This window comes from Syngnathus floridae, chromosome 8, assembly GCF_059516105.1.
Source record: "Syngnathus floridae isolate MCC-2025c chromosome 8, RoL_Sflo_1.0, whole genome shotgun sequence".
In the NCBI taxonomy this organism is placed as follows: Eukaryota; Metazoa; Chordata; class Actinopteri; order Syngnathiformes; family Syngnathidae; genus Syngnathus; species Syngnathus floridae.
In genome coordinates, this window is record NC_142420.1 from 11,623,346 (window position 1) to 11,648,275 (window position 24,930).

The 24,930-nt window shown below is 42.3% G+C and overlaps 1 protein-coding gene, 1 long non-coding RNA gene and 1 pseudogene across 5 annotated transcripts; 1 reads left to right on the top strand and 2 right to left on the bottom strand.

Annotated features, from left to right (window-relative positions):
* Positions 1 to 1,364: 1,364 nt before the first annotated feature.
* LOC148394614 (phospholipid-transporting ATPase ABCA1-like) lies at positions 1,365 to 3,436 on the bottom strand (annotated as a pseudogene).
* Positions 3,367 to 10,031, bottom strand: LOC148394615 (uncharacterized). The gene is made up of 4 exons (XM_088383410.1): positions 9,728 to 10,031; positions 4,962 to 7,143; positions 4,619 to 4,881; positions 3,367 to 4,506 (listed from the first exon to the last, which is right to left on the bottom strand). The coding sequence occupies exons 2-4, from the start codon at positions 6,214 to 6,216 to the stop codon at positions 3,805 to 3,807; spliced, it is 2,220 nt and encodes a 739-aa protein (XP_088239536.1). The 5' UTR covers positions 6,217 to 7,143; positions 9,728 to 10,031; the 3' UTR covers positions 3,367 to 3,804.
* On the top strand, positions 8,752 to 23,523 carry LOC148394616 (uncharacterized). 4 transcript variants are annotated; one of them, XR_015859935.1, is made up of 7 exons: positions 8,752 to 9,278; positions 12,364 to 12,550; positions 13,694 to 14,493; positions 14,815 to 14,952; positions 15,180 to 16,245; positions 16,378 to 16,580; positions 16,706 to 23,523. It is a non-coding gene; the product is annotated as an uncharacterized LOC148394616 (long non-coding RNA). The 4 variants fall into 4 exon arrangements; XR_015859934.1 differs by having other exon boundaries at positions 13,694 to 13,811; positions 14,354 to 14,493; positions 16,378 to 23,523; XR_015859933.1 differs by having other exon boundaries at positions 16,378 to 23,523.
* The last annotated feature ends 1,407 nt before the right edge of the window (positions 23,524 to 24,930 follow it).

Genomic DNA, 24,930 nt, shown 5'->3' on the forward strand with positions numbered 1-24,930 from the left:
AACATTTTCTTTGCCAGACAGTCAGGGGGAAGAAAATCCATCCATCCATCCATCCATCCATCCATCCATCCATCCATCCATCCATCCATCCATCCATCCATCCATCCATCCATCCATCCATCCATCCATCCATCCATCCATCCATCCATCCATCCATCCATCCATCCATCCATCCATCCATCCATCCATCCATCCCTCCCTCCCACTTCATACAAAAAGTTACAAAATAAGTTTTACGAAATTTATTAAAATGTTGTTGAAATTTGTTTCAAAACAGCTTACTGTACGTGTTTGAAAATGTAATAAATAACAGCAAGACTAGACCACAAATAACATAGGGCAAACCCCCACGTGCAGGCGTGCACACACAGCAATTATGGTACGAGGATGTTCCAAACGATGATATCCAGTTACAACCGTGAATTTACGAAATATGAGAGCCAAGACAAGTGCGTTATTTAATCGCATCTGGAATTCTTCCCCCCGTAAATACGACAAGCGACACAGCCAGAATCATTCGCGGATAACAAACAAATCTCACAATACTTTCACTTTACTCATTATTTTCCCAATATTATCACAACCACTTCCCTCCTTTCACCCGTAAAAAAAAAAAAACATGCCTCGTTGAGTACGAATTGTATCTTCGGCTGCTGTCAGCGCCGGTGCACGTATATTCACAATCTCTTAACTCACTCTCAAAACCATTAGCAGTGATAAGTCAAAAACCAACAATCAGGTTGCATGGATTGTGTCCCCTATGATAGCAGAAAGAGAGAGAATATAGAAGAGCTCCGCCTTTGATAGCCACAAAAATCTAAGAGTGATGGCGCCGAAGAAGGATCTTGCAAAGGGATCTGGCAACGGTGGAGTGTCTGTAATAAGTAAAAAATCAGCAGAAAGCTCTTGAAGAAGGAACTGATGGGGAGAGAAGCTCGGATGTAGGAGATCCAATTCCTCAAAAATGAGAAGGATCCAAGAAGGATCAGCTGATCAAAACCCTCACCAGCAGAGTGTAAGAGCTTTATCAGCAGAATAAGGTCAATGTCCTGATTTCAAATGCTCTCAAGATCACACGGAGAAAACACCAGACATCAAAGCAATGTGGATAAGAACAACCGATTCATGGAAGAAGCAAGTGTCGGAGTTAACACTGGATATTCCAAATATGGACTCATGCCACCTGCTTCCCAAGAGAGGAGACACCGGTGGTCAAGAACTGATGTTTTTATGATTTTTAAGCCGAAATGAATAGATTTTTTTGATCATTCGAATTTGGCAGTTATTAGCAACACTGTGGGGGTGTGTGAAATTTAGAAGGAATATTATCACTTGTGTGATAATTTGGCACAAAAAGCATCACACTACCTGTCCATCTTGTCAGTGGGGGTGGCATCATTAATGTCCATCCGGATCTTATAAATGATGTTGGGGGCAGCTCGGCAGAAGAATTGGGTACCTCAATCACCACACCTGCCAAAAACTGTCTGTCCTGCAGAAGCTCTAAAGCCCTGCTGATCAGCTGATCTTCATCCTTTAGACCAGGCATGTCCAAAGTCCGGCCCGCGGGCCAAATCCGGCCCCCGGTCATATTTCATACGGCCCACAGCTTCGGTCTTATAGTGTATTATTCATGGCCCGCCTGCACTGTCAAACTGAATTTAAAAAAAATAAAAATCATGAAACTTGAAACTGTAATTCCTCCTATTACCAAAAGGTGGCAGCACGAGCCCCCTCCGCTCATTTCTGCCATGGCGACTGCAACGAAAACGAGGAAAGTTGACATTGAGGGCCGCCGCTTTCAAGAGAAATGGGAATTACAATACTTCTTCACTGAAAATCAAGGCAATTGTGTTTGTCTAATTCGTAAAGGGACTGTTGCCTTGTTTAAGGATTTCAACCTTAAGAGACACTAGACTAAACATGCTAACACATACGACAAGCTAACAGGGAGTGACCGCGCTGATAAAGTGAAGCAGCTCCAAGCTGAACTGGCATCACAACAGCGATTCATCACGTGGGGCTGTGAGTCAAAAGTAAATCAAAAGTAAAAATTACTTAATATTAAATATTACGAAGTGGCCATGTTAATACTGTTGAAGTTATGAACCTGTAGACGTGACACAAACTATTACTTTCTGAAAAATATTTTAAATGACAAGAGCAAAATTCACTTGTTTTAAGTTTTAATAATAATAGACAACTTTGCATTACTTATAACTCCTGTTTAAAATGTTCATGAGGCAAAAATAATTTTAAACTCTTGTAAATTAAATTATTTCATACAGTTTGTTCAATGTTATCTGACTCTTCAGATATGAATGAAAGGCAGAATTTGTGTTTTTAAAGTTGTTCACATCTGCCTGAGTGGCTTATATTTGGTTATTTTGCCATTAAAAAAATAAAGACAATTGGGACAATGAAATTTATTTCATAACGGTATGTATTTGCATGAAATTTCTGTAGTTAAAAATGTCTGGGCCACTTCACTTTATCAAATCTGGCCCTCCTTGCAAAAAGTTTGGACACCCCTGCTTTAGACCCTCTAACTTGCTGATGAAAAAACACTAATGGAGATGAGAGATGTTGAAATGTATACTTGTTCCCAGTAGAAGAATAAATGAAAATTGCAATCAAAGATGGAAACCTCAGTGACTTGTGCAAGATAGCTGATGGTGTAATTGAGTTCTTTGTAGACGTCCTGCCACGTTGAAAATTCTCCAGGCGCATCTGGTGTAGGACTGGACAAGTAATGTGCCATGCTTGACGCTGTCCATGATGTGTGTTCTAGTTCCTGGTTGACCAGTTTAGTAATGTAGGGAAGCTGAAACAAACCCTGGCCCCACCAAGTAACCATGTACACACATAGTTACTATAAGGTACTAAAAATTGAGAAAAAAGAGTTTTCTCATGAATAAAACACGAGTTTCCATGAACAGACTGTCTATAGGGAGTTGAACCTGTAGAAGTGAAATCTCCACTCTAGTCTCCGTTGTTTGTTTTATTTCTGATCCCACCTTCAGCCAAGCATTCAGGTCCCTGAAGATCTGCAGGTCTTGAAAAGTTTTGTTCATCTTCAATTATAAGAAATGACAGGTGAAAATTCAAATATGTGCAATTGCTTAATCAATTTTTCAGTTGTCTTACAGGGAGATCAAATATGTGCAATTGCTTATTAAATTGTTCAGTTTTCTGACAGGGAGAGCTCAAATATGAAAAGTATACACGCATTTGTCTGACTGTTCTAAAACCAAAATTTAAAGTCTCTACATTCAAGTCTGGACCTCTATACCACTTTCATGACTTGTTGAACTGCAAGCGTGTCTGGTGTGTGCAGCAGTTTTCCAAGGAGAAGAGGTTTAATTGCTCGCCATATGATACCGGACACCGGCTTTGCCTTTACATCTTGAATCAAGCTCTTGCAGAAATAAGCTTTTTAAGATTCAAGATTCAAGAGTTTTTATTCGCCATGTTTGAGCGTGCCAAACAAGGAATTTGACTTCGGTAAATCACAGCCTCTGTTCAACATTTAGGTGACTAACAACAACACTCAGGACATGTGAAAAATGGCAGATATTCTCAAAACATCCCCTGATCTTAAACTCCCAAGAGGGCAAGGAAAAACTCAAAACTCCAGCTAGGGGAAATGAGAAACCTTGAGAAGAGACCACAGATGGGAGGGTCCCTCTTCTAGGATGACCAGGCTGCAATGGATGCAGAGAAGACACATAGTACAAACAGTGTAGACAATTCAAAAAAGGTGTGGAGAGTAGGATGGCATTGCACAGTAATGACTCTGAGACTCTAAGAGTGGTGTGAGTTCATCAGAGCAACAGCCTGGGGGAAGAAGCTTTCTCTGTGTCTGCTGGTTTTAGTGTACAGAGCTCTATAATGCCGTCCGGAGGGGAGTAGTTCAAACAGACTGCAACCTGGGTGAGAAGAGTCTGTAGAGATGTTACTTGCACGTTTCCTGGTCCTGGACAGGTACAAGTCTTGGATAGATGGGAGGCTGATTCCAATTATCTTTTCTGCAGTCCTTATTGTCCGTTGCAGTCTGTGCTTGTCTTGTTTGGAGGCCGATCCAAACCAGACAGTGATGGAGGTGCAGAGGACAGACTGGATGATGGCAGTGTAGAAGGTCTTCAGCAGCTCCCGCGGCAAGTTGAACTTCCTGAGCTGTCTCAGGAAGTACAGCCTCTGCTGGGCCTTCTTCCAGACAGAGTCTATTTGGCCGGTCCATTTCAGGTCCCGAGAGATTGTGGTTCCCAGGAACTTGAAGGTGTTTGTGGAGAGAATAGTATTACTGCGGATAGTGAGGGGTGAAAGTGGTGAAGGGCCTCGCCTGAAGTCCACTGTCATCTCCACGGTCTTGAGCGGGTTCAGCTCCAGGTGGTTTTGGCTGCACCAGTGGACCAGCCGCTCCACCTCCTGTCTGTACGCAGTCTCATCACCGTCCTGGATCAGTCCGATGAGAGTGGTGTCGTCTGCATACTTCAGGAGAGTCACCTGCGGAGAAATCGTTGGTATAGAGAGAGAAGAGCAGTGGGGAGAGGACGCACCCCTGAGGGGCTCCAGTATTGATGGTCCGGGTGTCAGATGTGATGCTTCCTAGCCTCACATGCTGTCTCCTGTTGGTCAGGAAGCTGGTGATCCACTGACAGGCGGAGGCAGGCACCGCGAGCTGGATGAGCTTCTGTTGGAGGATGTCAGGAGCGATGGTGTTGAACGCCGAGCTAAAGTCCACAAACAGGATCCTGGCGTACGTTCCTGGGGTGTCCAGGTGTTGCAGGATGTAGTGCAGTCCCATGTTGACCGCATCATCCACCGACCTGTTTGCCGGTAGGCAAACTGGAGGGGGTCCAGCAGGGGGCCTGTGACATCCTTCAGGTAGTTCAGCACTAACCTCTCGAAAGATTTCATGACCACAGATGTCAGTGCGACAGGTCTATAGTCATTCAAACCTGTGATGGCGGGCTTCTTGGCCACTGGAACGATGGTGGAGCTCTTGAAGCACGAGGGCACCTCACACAGCTCCAGGGAACGGTTGAAGATCCGTGCAAAGGTGGGCGCCAGCTGCTCAGCGCAGACTTTCAAGCAGGAAGGTGACACGCCGTCTGGGCCCGGTGCCTTCCTGATCTTTTGTCTCCGGAACATCTGGCGCACTTCCTCCTCGCGAATCTGGAGTGCGGGCGCGGCCTCTGCAAGAGAGAGAGTCGGTGACCACGGTGATGGAGGTGTGGACAGAGCAGTTGTGGGGGGAGGTGAGTATGTGGATTGTGCTGCAGAAGGTCCCGTTGTGTGGGAGGACCGATCAAACCTGCAGTAGAACCTGTTTAGCTGGTTAGCGAGCCTTGGGCTCGCCACAGGACGGGGGGTTCGTTTCTTGAAGCCCGTGATGCTCTGCAGGCCTTTCCACACTGTTGAGGGATCAGGATTGGCAGAGAGGTGTCTCTCCAGGCTCTCCCCGTAACACCTCCTGGCTTTCCTGACCTCTCGGTTCAGTGTGTTTCTGGTCTGCTTGAACAGGTCCCGGTCGCCGCTCCTGTAGGCCTCCTCCTTGACTTTGCGCAGCCTCCTAAGGTTCGGTGTAAACCAAGGTTTGTCGTTGTTGTACGTGCAGAAGGTCTTAGTCTGCACACACAGATCCTCACAAAAACTGATGTATGATGTGACAGTGTCAGTGAGTTCATGCAAGTCTGAATTTGCAGCTTCAAAAACTCTCCAATCGGTGCAGTCAAAGCAGGCTTGGAGGTCCTGCCTTGACTCCACTGTCCACTTCCTGACAGTCCTCACCACAGGCTTAGAAGTTTTTAGTTTCTGTCTGTAGGCAGGGATCAGATGAATTAGACAGTGGTCCGAGAGTCCTAAAGCGGCACGAGCCACAGAGTGGTATGCATCCTTAATTACGGTGTAGCAGTGGTCCAGTGTCTGTGCCCCTCTGGTGGGACACGTTATGTGCTGTCTGTATCTGGGGAGTTCGTGTGCAAGGTTTGCCCTGTTAAGATCACCCAGAACAATGATTAGTGAATTTGGTAGAAGTTTCTCCATGTCTGTCACCTGGTCAGCCAGCATCTGCGTGGCTTCACTCGCACGTGCGTGTGGTGGGATGTAAACAGCTGCCATGACGATCGAGGAGAACTCCCGTGGTGAATAGAACGGCTGGCAGTTTATGAAAAGTGTTTCTAGGAGAGGGCTGCAAAACTCTTTCAACACCATGACATCGGTACACCAACGTTCATTAATGTAGAAACAGGTTATGACTGTCAACCCAAATAAATGTATGAACGTGTACACAACAAACTGATGAAATCAAAGACTAGTAAAAACTGTTAAATATATAAAAAAGATGAATGATAGATAATAGAACTTGCTAGCAATATCTCTATTTGTAAAGACACTTTGTAATTTTAGTATTGACACGCAGTCGGTGCAGAATTTGTCCAAATTTGGCCGACGGGCCAGAGTTTGACACCCTTGCTTTACAGTAAAAGAACAACTATACTATTGTCCCGTGACTCGAGTCCCAACTCTTCCTGCACCGGCTGATTCTTTTCCCTCGCGCGTGGCTGGCTGCTGCCTCCCGCGCTTGTGATTAGTCAGCACATTGCTCACTGTGCGCCCTGCGCGAAAGCCGCTCATTGCTGCCATCTGTCCCTTGTTACCCGCTCATCAGGAGGGCATGTATTTAAATACTTTTTCCGTCATTCCTGGTCAGCTTGCCACAAATTATTTTTTTCCATGAAATTATCATAAAAATCCGCAAAATAGTGAAGCCACACAATAGGTGAAGCACAAAGTGGCGAACGATTACCGTATTTTCAAATTGGCTGTTTGAAGAAATCCTTCTTGTGGCTGACTTGGGTTCAAATTGAGAAGCCAATCCATCAGTATCCAAAGGCACAATGACAGACTTGAACTGAATATTTAAATTTTAGTGTTCATGTATTTCGTTTTATTGTTTCTAATTAATTACTATGGCAAAAATTGCTTTGATTCTGGTTTTGTAACAATAACATACCTGGATGATGTGTATGCTACAGGTGAATATGGCATACCTCAGCCATGGTACTTCTCTTTGACATCAACTATTGGAGAGGAGTTCTGGTGGTGGTCAGCGGGCAGATTCCGTCAGCTTCTAAGGACCTGGATGAAGGTTAAACTTACATACTGACTAATGCAGATAACTTAGTGGACTCTAACACAGTCTATGGGTTTAATACTCTTCCTGATAGCCCAAGTTTTGGCCACAGGTCCAGGGGTGGGCAAACCTTTTGACTGGCGGGCCGAATTTGGTTCTGAATTTAGACCGGGGGGCCGAACCAGGAGCAGATGGATGTAGTGTTTGTGTGAAGTAATAAAAATGACATGTAAAGGTCATTGCATAAAAGGTTTGTACTTTTAGTAGGTAGTAAAGCATGGATATTCAAAAAAAGCTTTTTGAAAACAAATGCATTTATTAACAGCATTAAAAAATATTTCACCAAAAAACTACTATCAGTGATTCTCATTATATACGACACTGTTATTATGAATAATAGTTTCCATCACTTCAGCGCCTGCAGGTCAGATTTATGAAACATGTTTATCTAATGAGGCGAAATCACATCAAACGGCAAACATTCTGACCAAGTACATCATCTTGAAGAATCAGTGAAAGAATACATCTAAATAAAGTAATAAAGAAATCAATAGTATTGTTGGTCTCCCTTTTTTGCAAGTGCATCATGGTCTGGAGTAAAATTTGTTGTGGTGATTCTTAGGACAGAGCCGAGGTGTCGGTCCGTTAACCTAGATCTGTGATGGGCTTTGTTGACGTTCATGTGGCTGAACGTCTGCTCACACATGAAGGTCGAGCCAAATTGTCCACTCTTTTTTTAAACACTCGGCACTTAGTGTCCACCTTTCTTTTCCACGGGCCACTCATTTTAATGGAAGGACTCCAGGGGAAGGTTTGTGGGTGCCATTAAAACTGTATCTGAAAGCTCAGCGCGCGAATTACGTGAATGCTGACGTCACAGCCCACACTCAAAATTCGGCACTGATGGAAATAGAGCGCGGAGTGCGCCGGGTCCGTACTACTTAGTACGTACACACACTTATGACTGTGCACCGAGCTTTCTGACACGGCTTCCGGGAGTAAATGCCCGGGCCGGCGCTTCCCCATCTATTGGGTAAACATGGTAATTGCAGGGAAAATGACCAAAGAAAAAGTTTAACAATACAATTTATTCAGGTTTGGCGGGCCGGATTAAACAGCCCCGTGGGCCTGATGTGGCCCGCGGGCCGTAGTTTGCCCATGTCTGGGTTAGACAGCTGCACAATACAGTGAGCTCAGAAATATGAGCCAGACACAGCTGAAGTTTCGGCCACAGGTTAGACAGTTGCACAATGTAGTGAGGTCCTAAATATGAGCCAGTTAAAAGGCACATAATTCACACGTTAAAAGTACCGTATTTTCCGGACTATAAGTCGCTCCGGAGTATAAGTCGCACCAGCCATAAAATGCCCCAAAAAGTGAAAAAAAAGATATATAAGTCGCTCCGGAGTATAAGTCGCATTTTGGGGGCAATTTATTCGACAAAATCCCACACGAAAAACAGTCATGAACGAGCAACAACAGGCTAAACGATAGCAACAACAGGCTAAACGATAGGTATGCTAACGTGACAAACACAAACAAAGAGCTGAGAACGGGCCTGACGTAATATATAGAGTGATTAAGGACAACTATTACATAAATAACATGTTTATAAAACCATCAGTGTCACTCCAATTCATTAAATAGCAACAACAGGCTAAACGATAGGTATGCTAACGTGACAAACTCAAACAAAGAGCTGAGAACGGGCCTGACGTAACATATAGAGTGATTAAGGACAACTATTACATGAATAACATGTTTATAAAACCATCGGTGTCACTCCAATTCATTAAATAGCAACAACAGGCTAAACGATAGGTATGCTAACGTGACAAACTCAAACAAAGAGCTGAGAACGGGCCTGACGTAACATATAGAGTGATTAAGGACAACTATTACATGAATAACATGTTTATAAAACCACCGGTGTCACTCCAATTCATTAAATAGCAACAACAGGCTAAACGATAGGTATGCTAACGTGACAAACACAAACAAAGAGCTGAGAACGGGCCTGACGTAACATATAGAGTGATTAAGGACAACTATTACATGAATAACATGTTTATAAAACCATCGGTGTCACTTCAATTCATTAAATCCATCGATCGTTCTTTGTCAACAATGGGTGCGCACGGTGAGGACGCTTGCATTTATATTCCACAGGCTCATATAACGATAGATGAACTATATTTCAAATAACTATAATACAAGCCAATAATATTATCAAACCATCCGTGCATTTTAATTCCATTAAATCCATCGATCAAATTCCTCGTCCTTTGTCAACATCGCCGCGCGTGCGCCCTGACGTCAGCCTCGTCTTTATTCCACAGATCTACTATATAACTATATTGTAGCGTTAACAAAGTACAAAGATAGACGTGGGTTTGGTAAACGGCTCTTTATTAAACAAAACAAACTTCCAAGCGTGTGGCGGCGTGGACTTCCAGACAGACCGGGCGTGCGTAATGGCCATGTCCGAGCCCCGCGCACCGTTCGCGGACAACCACTCGGCCGAGCGCCGGCCCCCGACTCAGTAGAGTAGGACCGGGCGTGCGTAAAAGCCATAATAGTTTTTCAAACCTTCTATGTCACTCCAAATCCTTAATTCCTTCAAACTCTTTGTCCTCCGTGTCACTTAGAAATGATCACCGCTAATGATGTCCTTGTGTGGGCACGTTTGTATGTAAACAACTGCCGCGCCGCGCTACTGACGTCACTTGAAATAGTAATCCATTGGTACATCACGGTTCTCCAAACTTTCTTTCTGCTGCTCGATTACTGTTTTCAGCTGCATATTTTACAACTTGAAGTTTGGAACGTGCAAAATATGAGTTTCTCTTTGGTGCCATTTTTCTTAAGCCCACCCAGTTGATGAGTCACGGCCAACGGTGAAATTTAGAGCGCCCTCATCCAGTTTCGTCTGAAAATATAATTTTTTTTTGGTTGTTTTATCAAAGTCAAAGTCTGCTTTATCGTTGATTTTTTTTTTTTTTTTTTTATATACTAAGACACGCAAAGAGATTGAAATTACGTTTCCACTATCCCTTGGTGAGATAGTACACATGTGCATACAAGCAACACAAAAAAAAACAAGAAGGCACAAACAATGAATAAATAAGAGTGTTGAATAAATGATAAATAAACAAATAATAATTATTAATAATAATAAATATAATAGGAGCAAAAATGGAGCAAGTGTACATACAGCAGACAGTGGACTTGGATATGGTGCTTTAAAGTGTTAATTGCTTTATTTGATGTTTTCTCTATTTTTTATGTTTTGAATATGTTCAAGATAAAGATATAAAAGCATGTGAAGTGATCAACTATACTAAAAATAACATGGGAAGTGGTCAACTATACTTGTAAGTGATGTCTTAATGATCAAGTAAAAATTTGTGAAAAAAAACATATATAAGTCGCTCCTGAGTATAAGTCGCCCCCCCACCCAAACTATGAAAAAAAACGCGACTTATAGTCCGGAAATTACGGTAGATTTTTGGGTAGTAGCAAGTGAGACAGCATTGTGCAGCCATCAAGCAATAAAAATACAGTGTACTATAAACACATTTATATACGTATTGTGTTTTACTATAATTATAATGATCATTTGTATTAAGCTATAATTGCGTCATTTAAGGGGAAATTAGTTAATGGTTCAGGTGGGAGCCAATTGTTACAAACTGGCTTTTGTCCAAAAGTATACCATATTTTCCGCACTATAAGGTCCACTTAAAAACTTAAAGTTAAAGTCCCAATGATCGTCACACACATCTGGGAGTGGTGAAATGTGTCCTCTGCATTTAACCCATCCCCCTGTGATTTTGATCTATCCCCTCGGGGAGAGGGGAGCAGTAGCGATGCCGCGCTCGGGAATCATTTGGTGATCAAACCCCCCAATTCCAAGGAAACAAGTCCCATTTTCATAGTCTTTGGTATGACCCGGCCAGTCTCAGGGCGGACACTCTACCACTTGGCTACTGAGCTTTTTACTCAAAATTTACTCAAAAAACAACAGTGTGCCTTATAATGCAGAACGCCTTATATATAGATCAATTGATGACTTTGTTGATCCATACTGGTTGTACACAGCCCTCTGCCAAAATATTTCAGTATGTTTTAGTATGACTAGTGAATTACAAGGTTGCATCGCTTTCAGCATTATGGCAACCGTGGTCAGATGCGTCACTGAAGTAAGCTACGACTGGTCGATCGCATGACATTTAAAAAGACAACATTCTTTGTATAGGCTAGAATCCATCCCATCACTTGATTGACATACAAGTAAGCCTGTCAGGAGGCAGTCACAGTGAACCGCCATTCCTCACCGCAGCACATAAACAAGCCCTTCACCAAAGCTAACAAGCTAATCAACGCATTACGCATCAACGCACGCACTCGCTTCTTTCTTTTCAACTAAAGAAAGTTCATGACAATAAAAAAAAAAAAATGGGTGGGGTTGCCGGACCAAGTAAGAAGCTAAACCGTATCACTTTCATACGGAAAGGGAGTTGGACTTTACCTCATTGACTGGGTTGACATTCCCTTTAGCACAGCACCATCTAGTGGATGCATACCGCAACCCTAGTCAACCTGTTTGATGCTGTAGCTTTCTTTTCTATGCGCCTTTTAATCCGGTGCGCCCTATATATGAAGTAATTTATAAAATAAATTCAATGAAAGTGTGCTTTATAATCCAGTGTGCTTTATAGTGCAGAAAATATGGTAATTTGAAATTTGTTTTTTAATAACACGACTCTGTTATAATCGATTGTAATGTAATTGACACCTCAGCAATTTTACCTGGGATGGCAGTTGTGAACGGACGCACGCACATGCACCCACACAAAGAAAGATTTCCATCCATTGACAAGCAATCTAGCAATCCACTCAATTGCAAGTGGTGGATTAACATCATGACATGATCCATTCCAACATGACGCCGTGTATTAAATGATAGAGAGGGGGATTATTTTGGCAAATATAAGACTAGACACAGACATGGGGTACACCACATCTAGGACCTCCTCGTGTACACTTTAAGGTCACAGACTCATTTTGACCTATGTTATGATTTTGTCAGTGTGTGATCTTCAGGGACAAAAATCAGGGCATACTATATTTAAATTATTGTATGGTCATTTTAACATTGGTGTAGTTTGTTGATATAGCAGTTGATAGTCTCTTCATAGCATTTTTTTTTTTTGTGAATTTAGATTGCGTTGAGGCAGATCCAAGTGACCTGGTGCTTGGTATCAGCATAAAAAACCTGGTGAAATCTACAAGAGAGGAGACATGATGGCTGTCAACCACCTCAACATGAACTTCTATGAGGGACAGATCACCTCATTTCTGGGTCATAATGGAGAAGGAAAAACTACTGCCATGTACTAGCAGATTGAGGTTTGCAATGTTTCACAAATGTTTGTCTCAGTTAAAGCTGCAGCTATGTCCCTTTTTCCATTATCTAATGCCAAAATTGTCACGTCCCGTCTCCAATTGTTTCCTTGTGTGTTCCTCAGTGTTGTCATGGTTTCCGTTCGCGTCCCTGCACTTGCCCCCCATAATCAGTGTAATCGTCACCTGCGTCTCGTTACTTGTCTTGTATTTAAGTCCTGTCTGCGTGTCACTCTCGGTCGGATTGTTCTGTTAGTTCCTCGGTTCTTCCTGTTATTCTGCCTCTGTTAGTTTGTCGGTTCCTCTTGTTACCCTGCCTCAGTTCTGTTTCTGTTAGCCACTGTTAGAGTGGTGCTCACTCTAACTTATTTTGCAAGAACCACACGGGAGACAGTATGCCCTTTAAGCACTTGCAAGTGGAGAATTTGCTCGTTACTGTAGGTACAGCAATGTTCGAACAAAGTCTGCCTTTGGTCTCTTGCAAGAGCATATTTATTGAGAACAAGTAGGGTGGGGGTGACATTGGACATGTTTGGTGGTCACCTCAGCAACTGGTTAATCAGTGCGGAGGGTCCCAGCTCATTGTTTTACAAGGTCGTGGAAACAGGAACTAGTGGAGCATTTTAGATAACTAACTAAGCAAGAATGTTTCCACACCATTTGGAAAGTTTCAACAACTGAATGGTTAAACTTTTCAGAGTCAAGGAATGGTAAAAGGTTTAAACAAAGTTAATAATTCTAGTCTACATTCCAACATAATCATACGATCAAGATAATCTGTAAACCCTAACAGCCACCCCTGTCGGTCAGTCCCGTTGTTGTTTTGTTAGCCCGTCCTATTAGTTTGCCCCCCTGTTTTTCCAAGTTTGTTCCTGCCATGTTCTCCTGCTTGTTTGTTCCCCTCATCCTCTCCTCTACCACCCTTTTCCCTCAATAAACCCTGGTCCAAGCTACATTTGGTCGCCCTGCTCCATTACTGCCTGTGACACAAATACTTAAATTTCAGTTGTATTTACTTTGTACTTGTTACACAGTTACTTTCATATTGCTAAATGCTATTTAGATAATTCCATTTTAATATGACATGTATACTAATGACAAAACTGTGCATGTGTGTGTGTTGGGGGTGTGTGCGTGTGCATGTGTCAGATCTATATTGACTGGTCTGTTCCCACCCACCTCGGGGACGGCGTACATCAATGGAATGGACATCCGTTGCAACATGGACATCATCCGAAAGACCCTAGGAGTTTGTCCACAACACAATGTATTGTTTGATGCGTAAAGATTGTCTTGTGTCTACTATGCTAATGAATCCCATAATTTAAAAAATACTCTTGCACCATCACAATACATTCGAGGAAAGTGGGATGTCAGACTTGGAACTTCCAACTTGGAAAAGTGCACAAGAACACGCCTTCAAAGTGGCAGGTTCAAGTTGAGAAGTCGGTTGAAAAAAAAGGACAGAGTTCACAGATCAATGTGACGTCACTGATTAATGGTAATCACGTGGAGACAGTTGTGAATTGCAAGGAGAGGAGGCCCCAAATGCAAGGAAGTAGAAAGGCAGGCCCTTTTGTTCAAGAAGAAGCGGAACTAATGGCAAAAAGTTACAAATAATGGCTGTCCAAGTGAAATTTGAACGTTGAACATAAGTTCAAAGTCCTTTTACCTGTAAAGGTTTGAATCCACATGTTCAACTGTTACATGTTTTAGTCACCTTGTTTTAGTCACCTTGCAAATTTATGGTTATGAGCAGCAATGTTTAATAACTGTCATCGTCACATTGCCTCTCTCTCTTTGCTGCAGTCTAACAGTGGAGGAGCATGTACGGTTTTATGGATGACTGAAGGGTATGTCTGAAGAAGAGGTTATGTCTGACCTGGAGTGTTGGCTTGATGAAGTCGGACTTGTTGATAAACGTCACGAACAAGTAAAAAAACTCTCTGGTAAGCTCATAAGTTTCTATTATGGTAACAATTACGGGAGGAAAATCTTGTTCTACAAAGCCAAAAGTTGAAATGAGAGATTGCCATTTGATCAAATGTCAAAACTACAGAATGAGCTGACAGCGGCACGAGTAAAACGATCTGTAAAGAATGTTGTCCTCTCTGCCACCATATCCGTCTCTAATTTGATTTTCAAGAAACCTCTGCGGCAGAAAAAAAACAACCAATCAACCGGAAATTTTAATCATGTATGTCTGACTGCTTCAACAAATCAGTTATTTTTTGGGGGAAATTGCAAAATCCCCTTTTATATCCTAACAGGGGGAATGAAGAGGAATCTCTCGGTGATGCTTACATTTGTCGGAAGCACCAAGGTAGTGATTTTGGATGAGCCTACATCAGGGGTGTACCCATTCTCCCGTCGGCGCATTTGGGATTTGTTCCTGAAATATCGCAAAGGTGAATTTAGATTGTCAGTTTGAGGTGCATACTATCATTCTTTTGCTCAAATTATCAGTTTGAGGTGCATACTATCATTCTTTTGCTCTTCAAGATGGCATAACATCAGTTCAATTATTAAAAAAATTTTTGTTGGTGAATTTTTGGGTCGAGTAAGAATGCTCGAGGTATCTTAGTTCCATTCATGCTAACCATATGACAATGAATGCATTTTTTTTGTCTTTCAGACCAAACCATATTGCTCTGTACGCACTACATGGACGAGGCAGAACTACTTAGTGATCGTATTGCCATCATCTCCCAGGGAAAGCTGTACTGCTGTGGCTCATCGCTTTTTCTTAAGTCCAAACTGGGATCTGGCTATTCCCTAACGGTGGTCAAAAAGGCACGAACACAATTATCCTACCTTGCATTCTCTCACCACTTAATTTTTTTATTTTAGTACTTAAAAGTCAATTTAGAAGTATAATTCTCTTCAAACAGATTACCTTCAAGTCCCTCTAAAGCAGTGGTTCTTAACCTTGTTGGAGGTACCGAACCCCACCAGTTTCATAGGCGCATTCACCGAAGCCTTCTTTAGTGAATTTTTTTTTTCTTCAAATTCAGAAGTTTTTTACTGATGCACAAAATGAGCCGTGCATGAACATCACCTTGTTAAATGAACAAAACCAACACAATGCATCAGGGCCGGACGAGAGATTTTTAAAGGCCAGGTTTGCTGGTATGCGAGATTACAGGTGAATGCAAATGTTCTAACATGGGTTTTATCTTGGGGGCTACTCCACTAAAATGTTCTAGATAAACCAGTATACAGTATCCACAATGCATTAGGTTTACTATGAATAACACAAGTAACACTTGGGCATTTAAATATTGACAAACTGACAGTTGCATTGTGATGTCCAGGGAAGATGCATTTTAGCTATCTTAGCATAACATATCCAACCACACATTATTGTGGTCGAAATGGGTCATAGTCACTGATCCAAACAGATGGGTGCCCTTTTAGCAATGCCCAAAAAATCCAGAAAACTGAAACATGAGCAGTTTACCTTGTAGCTTCACAATGGAGTACGAGACAGTTCTCTTTTTGCACATTTTCAGCAGTTTTATCCAAACATGTATATCAGAACAATTTACTTTACAGGGTCTTGAAGATAGCTCATGGTTTTTTTTTTAGCTCTGAAAGATTCAAGATACCAAATCAGCGCAAATGTAATATGTTTCAGGACAGTGATTCATTAGGGAATGTAGACCCATCCAGTCTGGATACCAATGTGGACAAATGCTCACGTGAGTGTTTTATGTAAATCTAACACGAGAGACATGTTTAAAAAGTAAATTTCAGATGATCATACAGGCACAGTTTGAGTATTATTGATTAGCATTTTATGAGTATGTGCTGATTGGCATTTCATGTGGTAGCCATGAGAGCGCTGCTATCTCTGGCACAGCGCCACTGTCCAAGTGCCAGGCTTATGGATGACTCAGCGCATGAAGCAGTGATCAGACTACCACAGGAAGCCTCCAAGGACGGCCGCCTAGCTGGCCTTCTGTCTGAACTGGAAAATAATCTCAGTGAGATTGGAATTACCAGCTATGGCTTGTCTGACTGTAAACTGGAGGAAGTAAGCAAATCTCTGCCCACATAAAAACACATAGGTTTTTCACAAGATTTTTCTCAAAAGCTTCCATATACCCTTACACCTTTGATGTACTATTTAAATATGTGAAAGAGTCATACATTGTCCAGATCTTTCTACAACTGGCGGAGGAAAGTGAAATTGAAGTGGAACTAGAGCAACAATCCCAAACACAGCAGAGGGAACGGAGGCAACATGAAGAGCCTGGGATAGGTGTGTGTGCATGTGCGCGTACCGATATTGCTCATTAAACCCTCCACAGTTGCACTTATGGCATAGGTCAAAAGTTCTTGTACTTAGGTGATAAAACATTTTTTTTTATTTTGACCAGTTACTGCTGCTGCATATTTCAATTAATGGTTCCAGACTTTTTAAACATTTCCTTGATATTTAAGAAATATTGTTGATTCAGGAAATTAGTATCAATACCCATCCGTACAAATTACTCTGTCCAGGTGTGCTCTAAATCTTCAATTCATCCATGACTTTGGTGGGTCAGGGAAAATGAGCCACATAATTCATTTAATGGTCTATATCAGGGGTCATCAACCTTTCTTAAACCTAGGGCTACTTCCTAGGTACTGATTAAGGCAAGGAGCTACCAGTTTGACACACTTCTGAAATAGCCAAATTGCTCAATTTAGCAATTTATTTGTGTTATTGTCATTTCCAGTTCACTTGTCAGTGTGATTTAAACAAGAATAGCAAAAATAAAATAAATAGATGCAGATAAGTGCTGCTATTTGAGCTAATTTTAGAACAGCCCTGCGGGCGACTCACGCGGTCCTCAGGGACCACTGGGCTATATTAAACAATAACCTATTGTACTCTTTTGAAAACCACACTAAAATTGTATGCACGACCCCTGCAACCCTGCATATATGCTACCTGTGCAGACCCTAACCCTAACCCTAACCCTAACCATTTACACTCACTTTGGGCCTCATTTACTCATACACGCATAGGAATATTTATACAAATTTAGCATATACGGAAAATCTCTGCACTCGTGTGCACATGTTGATGAATCAGAATTCCCCCTTAATAGCAGCATATGTGTCAGGACTCGTCCCCGATCGTTTCATAGTTCTGTTCGTGTGTCTGTGTGCTCGCCCCTCCCCTCCTGTGTGCCCATGATCAGTGTGATTATTCCCACCTGCCTCTCGTTACCTGTCGTGTATATAAGTCCTGTCTGCCCCTCACTCCCTGTCGGATCGTCGCTGTCGTCCCGTTTGCTGTCCCTGTGGTTCCTGTCTGTTTCGAGTCTGGTTTTGTTTGCCATCCCTGTCGGTCAGTCTGCCATGTTATTAGTTTGCCAGTTCTCGTCTGCTTTCCTCAATGCCTCGTTCCACTTCCCTTTTCCCTCAATAAACCCTGGTCCAAGCTGCACTTGGTCGCCCTGCTCCATGTTCCATCCGATCCGTGACAATATGCCTGCAGCGCACGAATTTGCAAAAGGCGCGCCCCTATTTCTCCCAAAAAGGGTGTCCGTTTGGCGCGTCTCAGCCGGTGTGTGTATGTAAAAAGTTAAATGATAAAAATGTTTCATGAGATGGCATTAACAATATTGCTGTCAATACAAATAATATTGCTACTGCTATTGGGTCATATCAGAGGGCTTGAAGAAACACTGTCAAGTGGCATGGAGGTTCGGATGGTACGTAGTTGGGTATTGGATTTGCCCCAGGCTATTTGGCAATCCTAAAACATGTAGTAATTCCAAATTTCACCAGGAGATGGTGTTAGAGTAGTAATTCCAAATTTCACGAGATGCTGTTGGCATAATTTTAATCTGTAACAGTTTGAACAATATCACTATATATGTTAAAGTTAGAAGAACCCATTATTATGGCTAACGTGGATTATCTGTTATGTTGACTATTGTGAAAACATGCTTTATTGATGTTGAAATGTTTAAGTGGTATCCAACATGTATTTAACATTGTCGTTCCATCTATACATGAATGTATTAAGTTGAGAGGAGACATCAAGGGTTAATAGTGATACTAGCGATGCAGTTAGCAGCATCGATATGAAAACAGTAAAATCTAATTGGATGTTCATTCTGTGGTTGTATGAAGACATACAGTAATTGCCACCACCTTGCTTACATAGTAGTATTTCTGCACAAAAAAACCCCGAATTACATTGAATTGTAATGTGTTCTTACAGAAGTTCAGGAGACAGAACTGCTGAGTGGATATGGTGATGGGGTCACCCTCACCGGATGGTGGCTGACCTGGCAGCACCTGAGAGCTCTTTTTAGTAAACGATGGCTACATAGTCGCAGAAATATTCTTGGCGTCTTTGGTCAGGTGATAACAAATTGCAAGTAGAAACATGTCAGTATTGAGGACCTGGCACTCAGAAATGAAAAATGGTGTTCTGCATTCGCAATGCATTTAAAATGTGAGTTTAAATACCAGCGCCATTCAATATAATGTATATAGTGACTTGCTGAGGTAGGGCTGCTCACTTTTGACTAAAATCATAATCATGATTATTTTGTTCAATTTTGAAATCAAGATTAGGGAACAGCATTTATTTAACGTATTTAGGCATGTTTGGAGTAGTACTTTTGTAAAATTTGATCAATTGAATAGGCCTACTTAAACATGTTGCACCATGCACAGCAGACATTATTTTAAATGTTTCACTTGGTTTGAACCCTTCTAACCAAAAGTATCACTCAAGCTTGAAGCAAAATTTTAAAACCTTATTGGAGAATTTTAAAACTGAATGCAAAAATATCAAGATGTAAAACAAGGACAACAAATAATGGCCAAAGAAGAAGTCATAAGCTTCTATTTCTATTATCTATCTACACTTCATATGAATGGCAACTTGTGTAAGCCTGGGTTGCACCGACAATGTTTAATTTACCGTATTTTCCGAATTTTAGGGCGCACTTAAAAGTTGATAATTTACTCAAAAAACCACAGTTCGCTTATAATGCAGAGCGCCTTATATATGAATCAATTGCTGAATTTGTTGATCCATACTGGTTGTACACAGCAGTCTGCCAAAATCTTTCAGTACGTTTCAGCACGACTAGTAAATTAAAAGGTCGCATTGCTTTCAGCATTACGGCAACCGTGGTCAGGGTCGTCACCGAAGTAAGCGACTACTGTTCGATCGCATGACATTTAATTATTTTTTTTTTTCCATAGGCTAGAATCCATCCCATCGCTTGATTGACATACAGGTAAACCTTACGGGAGGCAATCACAGTGAACCACACATATGCAATAGACAGTGACCACTCCCCCTCACCGCAGCTAGTTTGGCTGCACATATGTAAACCTGGAACGCAGCCTATCAAACGGCCTCAATATCGTTGGCCGAAAGAGGCGGACCAAGGCTTGGAAGACACTCTGTGTGGCCTCTGGGACGCAGGGGTGTTGGAAGTGTCCGACGGCCAAATCGCACTCCTTGCTGTGGCGTTACCAAACTGGGTGGAGCTTGGGTCAAGGTGGACAGGAGCTTCATTGTGCACTGAGTTTGACAGAACTGAGGAGATTTGATAAAAAATTGAATAATGCGTAGAGCTACAGAGAAAAGCATCATAGTCAGAGATTGAACAGATTTAGATAAAACAAATAGGCTAAAACGGTAAGAAACAAGAGCGAGATCTGATATTTTGGCTCGTCAGGCTTAAGAAGTAGAAGTTGAGTTAGATACATTTTAGAATAGGACATTTGGACTAAAGTGGATTCAGTCAAGAGGAAGAGGGGCATTTTGGCATTTTAACAGGGATTGACAGCAAGGGAGATTGAGGATACAAGATCTGGACAGCAATGACGTAAATTACATTAAAAACTGCCCATTCTAGGGAGAGGTGCTGGATGGTGTGACAGGCAGGATTTTTAGGAAGAGAAAAAGGGGGGAGTTAGACTCGCCAAGAGGGGCAATAAAGAGAAGCAGACTGAGAAACATATTTGAGCTAGACAACAGGAAAAAGGGGGAGAGCCAAATGATGACGTAAAAATCCAGAGGGAATAGTCGGACCCATCTTTATTGAATTTAATTAGGATAATTAATAGAGATCGAGTTTGTAGGAGCAATCTGAGGTTATGGAGGCTCCCCTGACACGCGGGTCCCACAGTCGTCCCCCCCCAGATAGACATATATGACAATTTGCGATGAATCTGATGGGTGAGTTTATGGAAAATTGAATTGGAGATTTTACAATAGGTCATGTTGACAAGTATGTCCAAATGTGAAGAGTTACTATTAGGAGTCAATGTTTGCCTGCACACTAACATACTAACTTTGCTTAGTGTGGGAGGAGAGCTGAGTGATAGAGACGGATGTGTGTGTCTGCGAGTGTGTGGATGGGTGCGTGCGCATGAGATCATCTATGACTGTGTGTGCGCAGTATGATTGGCCAGAGAGGTCTGAAGTTGGGGTGATGTGTTTGCAATTGAGGATAAAATTCCTCTCACCTGAAGGGGTGGTACAGACTGGAGGGTCTGGAACTGGTAAGTGATGAGTTCTGACCGGAACCATGGCTCAATGATCAATCAGGGGCACCATCGACAACAAAACGGTGCGATGGAGAAGGCCCATTTCAGTGATATGGTCAGACAAGACAGAACTAGTATCGAACAGCAAGACTTTGGACGATTTGACGTGTGACGACTTTGAGCTCACCCGACTGGGTGACGGACTAGGTGGACAGTGACCAATTGTTTGACGCTTGAACGTGTTTGCGACAATAGCACGCTCTGCTTTGTTTTTCTGTGTGACTTGATTTTTTTTGCAGCATCAGCCACCAGCTAAGGAGCGGATTGCGCGTTGCTTGCGTAACTTGTTTTCCTTTTTGCAGGTTGTCGATTGCATTCGTGGAAAGTTTGTGTTGGATTTACAAGAATATGTTAACCCTTGCCCTTTTGGTTTTTATGATGAACTTGTTGATGACGTGGTTTTCAGGACATGATCCGCGGGCGCCAGGATTCATTTTATGACTGTTTTTATTTTGATACTTGATGTCTGTTTTTGTGTGTACAAATGTCCGCTGTCAGCCGAGCTATAAGCTCACTGACAGGAGTGCGATGATTTTTGTTTGTGTTGCCGAGTGTGTGTGGTGGACAGTCAAGTTTCAAGGACTTGGGGTGATGGTCCCGGGGCCCAGATGGTAACTAGAGGTTCCGTGGGCCTGTCTACAATGAGTGTGGTGATGAGAGGGGACGCTTTGCAGGTTCCTTTTGATACGTAATGACACATTGGGTGAATGTGTCAAAGGGGGAGTGGTAAAATAGAAATGGGTGAGTAGGTTTCAATGTGTAATTGTGATATACAATTTTTTTTCCAAATTCACTTGCTTTCAAGCTTTAACAGGACATGCCAGAATTCACCCAGCAGTGATGGAAGGAGCAGAGGAAGACCAGTGACATCTGGTTGTGGTGTGGAGATGACAAATTATAGGATCGCTTGCCGAAGAATGCATCAGGTATCTGTGCCCTCGTGTCGTTGATAATGCCCGTGGTGGTTGTCCCCATTGAAATACAGAATCTCAATTGGAACCTGGAGTCCCCACTGGCGGGGCTCCTGAAGCAAGCAAAAGAGACGTTTTGCCCCAGTGGTTGAGCGACGACGATCCAACATATATTGACACTATAGGAGTGCCCCGGGGTGTGCCAGATAAGTATAAACTCGTTAATCAAGTGTTCTCGGGATTCGAAAGTATCTTCCTATGGATCACTCCCAATAAAAATGTAGACCGTACTAATTACTTTCATTACAATGTCCAACGACTGGGTAATTATACAGCTGAATCATTTGTCGCAGTTCATGAACAATTGGCTGCAACGTCGTTAATGGCGTTCCAAAATAGAATTGCGTTGGACAGGCTATTGACTAAGGAACATGGTGTGTGTGGAATGTTTGGTGATGCATGTTGTACTTTCATCCCAAACAACACGGCACCAGGAGGCCGACTGACCAGGGCGTTGGAAGGACTAAGGACACTGAACAAAAAGATGAAAGATCATTCAGGTGTACACACCGATATTTGGTCTGATTGGATAAAAACTTCCGGAAGCTAGAAAAGCCTCATCATGTCTGTGCTTGTTGCTGTGGCTATTTTTACTACAGTTATGATTTTATGCAGTTGTTATTGTATTCCATGTATTAGGTCACTCACTGTCCGGTTGATCGAGAAAACCGTTGGCCCGTTGCCACCGATGGGCCAATATACCCTGGTGACTCAACATGAGCAGCGGGGGGAAGGAAGGATCGACAGCGCGCTGGTAGCTGTTTGCTAGAGTAACGGGTGATGACCTCATAAATGAGGTCATGAGAGGGAATAAAGGAAAATGTGCTTTCGGGAGTTTGCAAACATATTTTTTAAGGTTGTGTTAAACTTATAATCATATTCATATCTAGTATTGGAGTGCTCGTGTGGATTGGTGGGGGCCGAGGAATGTGCAGGCAAACTGCATGAACTTGTTTTCTTCGAAGTGTTGTGGAATAGGCCCGGATAGGGAGTACCGGAGGAGACCGTCTCAAGGTCGGTGAGGAACGAGAACAACAGCACGTCTATGAGACCGGCCTTCGAGGGGAAAACCCAACCGTCTGACCTCAGCGACACCTGGACCGGAGAGGAGATGGCCATCGCCCAATCATCTCACAATATTTTGCATGCTTTAATATTCATATTGTGTTTCTTTAAAACTGGGCAACCCGGAAGAATGTGTCGTCTTTTGGTGGTCACAAAAACGCACGAGTTTTAGTGTGAGGGACCCGGGACCCAGGCCTGTATTAGTGCGCTTTGTCAGGAAGAAATAATTGGTAAATTTGGTCTAATTGATCTACTGGTCTTCTCTTTGACAGAACGAACTCGCAAAATTGTTAGGTGCGCCAGTGTGTGGATTAGGACATAGCAATTTATGTGTTAAGTGTTGATCGCAATTTGGAGTCAGATCAATAACTAGAATCCGTAACCTAACACTCATATGTATATATAAAAAAAATAAAAAAGTTCAATGAAGGTGCACTTTATAATCCAGTGTGCCTTATAGTGCAGAAAATACTGTAATCTATGACAGTTAAAAAACAGTGCCGTTGTAGTCACAGATTCAACTTGTACTTGTTAGTATAATTGCACCAAGCGCAATGAGCTCCCAAGGCATGCAAGACATTTTTTCAATGCAATTAGGGTGAATGATCGCTTAGAAAAGGGGTAGAAGAAAACTGTTCAAAAACACCGCTCCGTAAAGTAAAACGCATTATAACCAATGAGAGCATTTTACTGGAAGTCTCATACTGGAAGTTCTTCCCACGTTTGTTTTTCCATAAAAGCCCTCAGGAATAGGCTACACCACTACAACACTACCAAGTTCCTGTGTCAAAGGGTGCTCCTGTGTCCCCCCCCCCCCTCACCTGTGTCAAAGGGCGCGGGTGCCCACCCCCCGGGTGCCCACCCCCCCCGCCAACGAAACATTACAGTCCGTATCTCACCGAGCGGCAGAGAATTGGTTTGCTAGTGTGCGCACGTCGCGAATGTTGTTTTTTGAGGGGGTGTATTTGAAGTTTACCACACACTCACAAACGGTTTATCATGTCCCAATCAAAATTTGAGACCCCTGGCCGAATGAGGGAGCGTTCACTGCATGCGCGCACACACACACACGGACCTTCGCCGCTCAGCTAGCACAAACCTTCGGCTAGGTCGCATTTGCTGACCAAATTAATGGTTCAGTTCCCCGACAGTTATAATAGATTAACCACAGAGAAAAGGAAACGAGACATCGCTCAGTTCAAGCTTGCTGCAAAAACAAGAGCTGCAGTACCATTCATCGTATAACTGCATTTCTGTCACTACCATGGATGACAGTTGAACAGATGTGTGTTAAGCTGCAAAACTGTTTACTTATAGTACTATTCTCATCCAAAATTCCTTTTCATTATAAAAGGAATTTTCTATCAATTTTCTTTGAGAAACTTAGTTTTGCTCTATACACCTAAAAAATGTAGCCTTTGTTCAAATAAAACAATCTTAACTGTCCTCTTAAGATAGAATTTCAGTCACAATTTCAACTGGAGGTAAATGCTCTGGTGCAACATGATTAAATTCAAATGTAGTTTAACAGTAAAAAAGTAGAGTTTAAAGACCAATTATGATTGAATCTTGTATTAATTTGAAATTAGGCTTAGACTTTGGTGCAGCAGAATTTAAACATAAATTAAACTTGTTTCTAAATTAAAAGTTGTTGATGCATTCCTGCCTATGTGTATTAAACTTGTGAGAGAAGTAATACTATTCATATACTATTCGCAGATTGTTCAACTATAGCAGGTAATGGGGGATGTATATCCCCAGCGATAAGTGTTT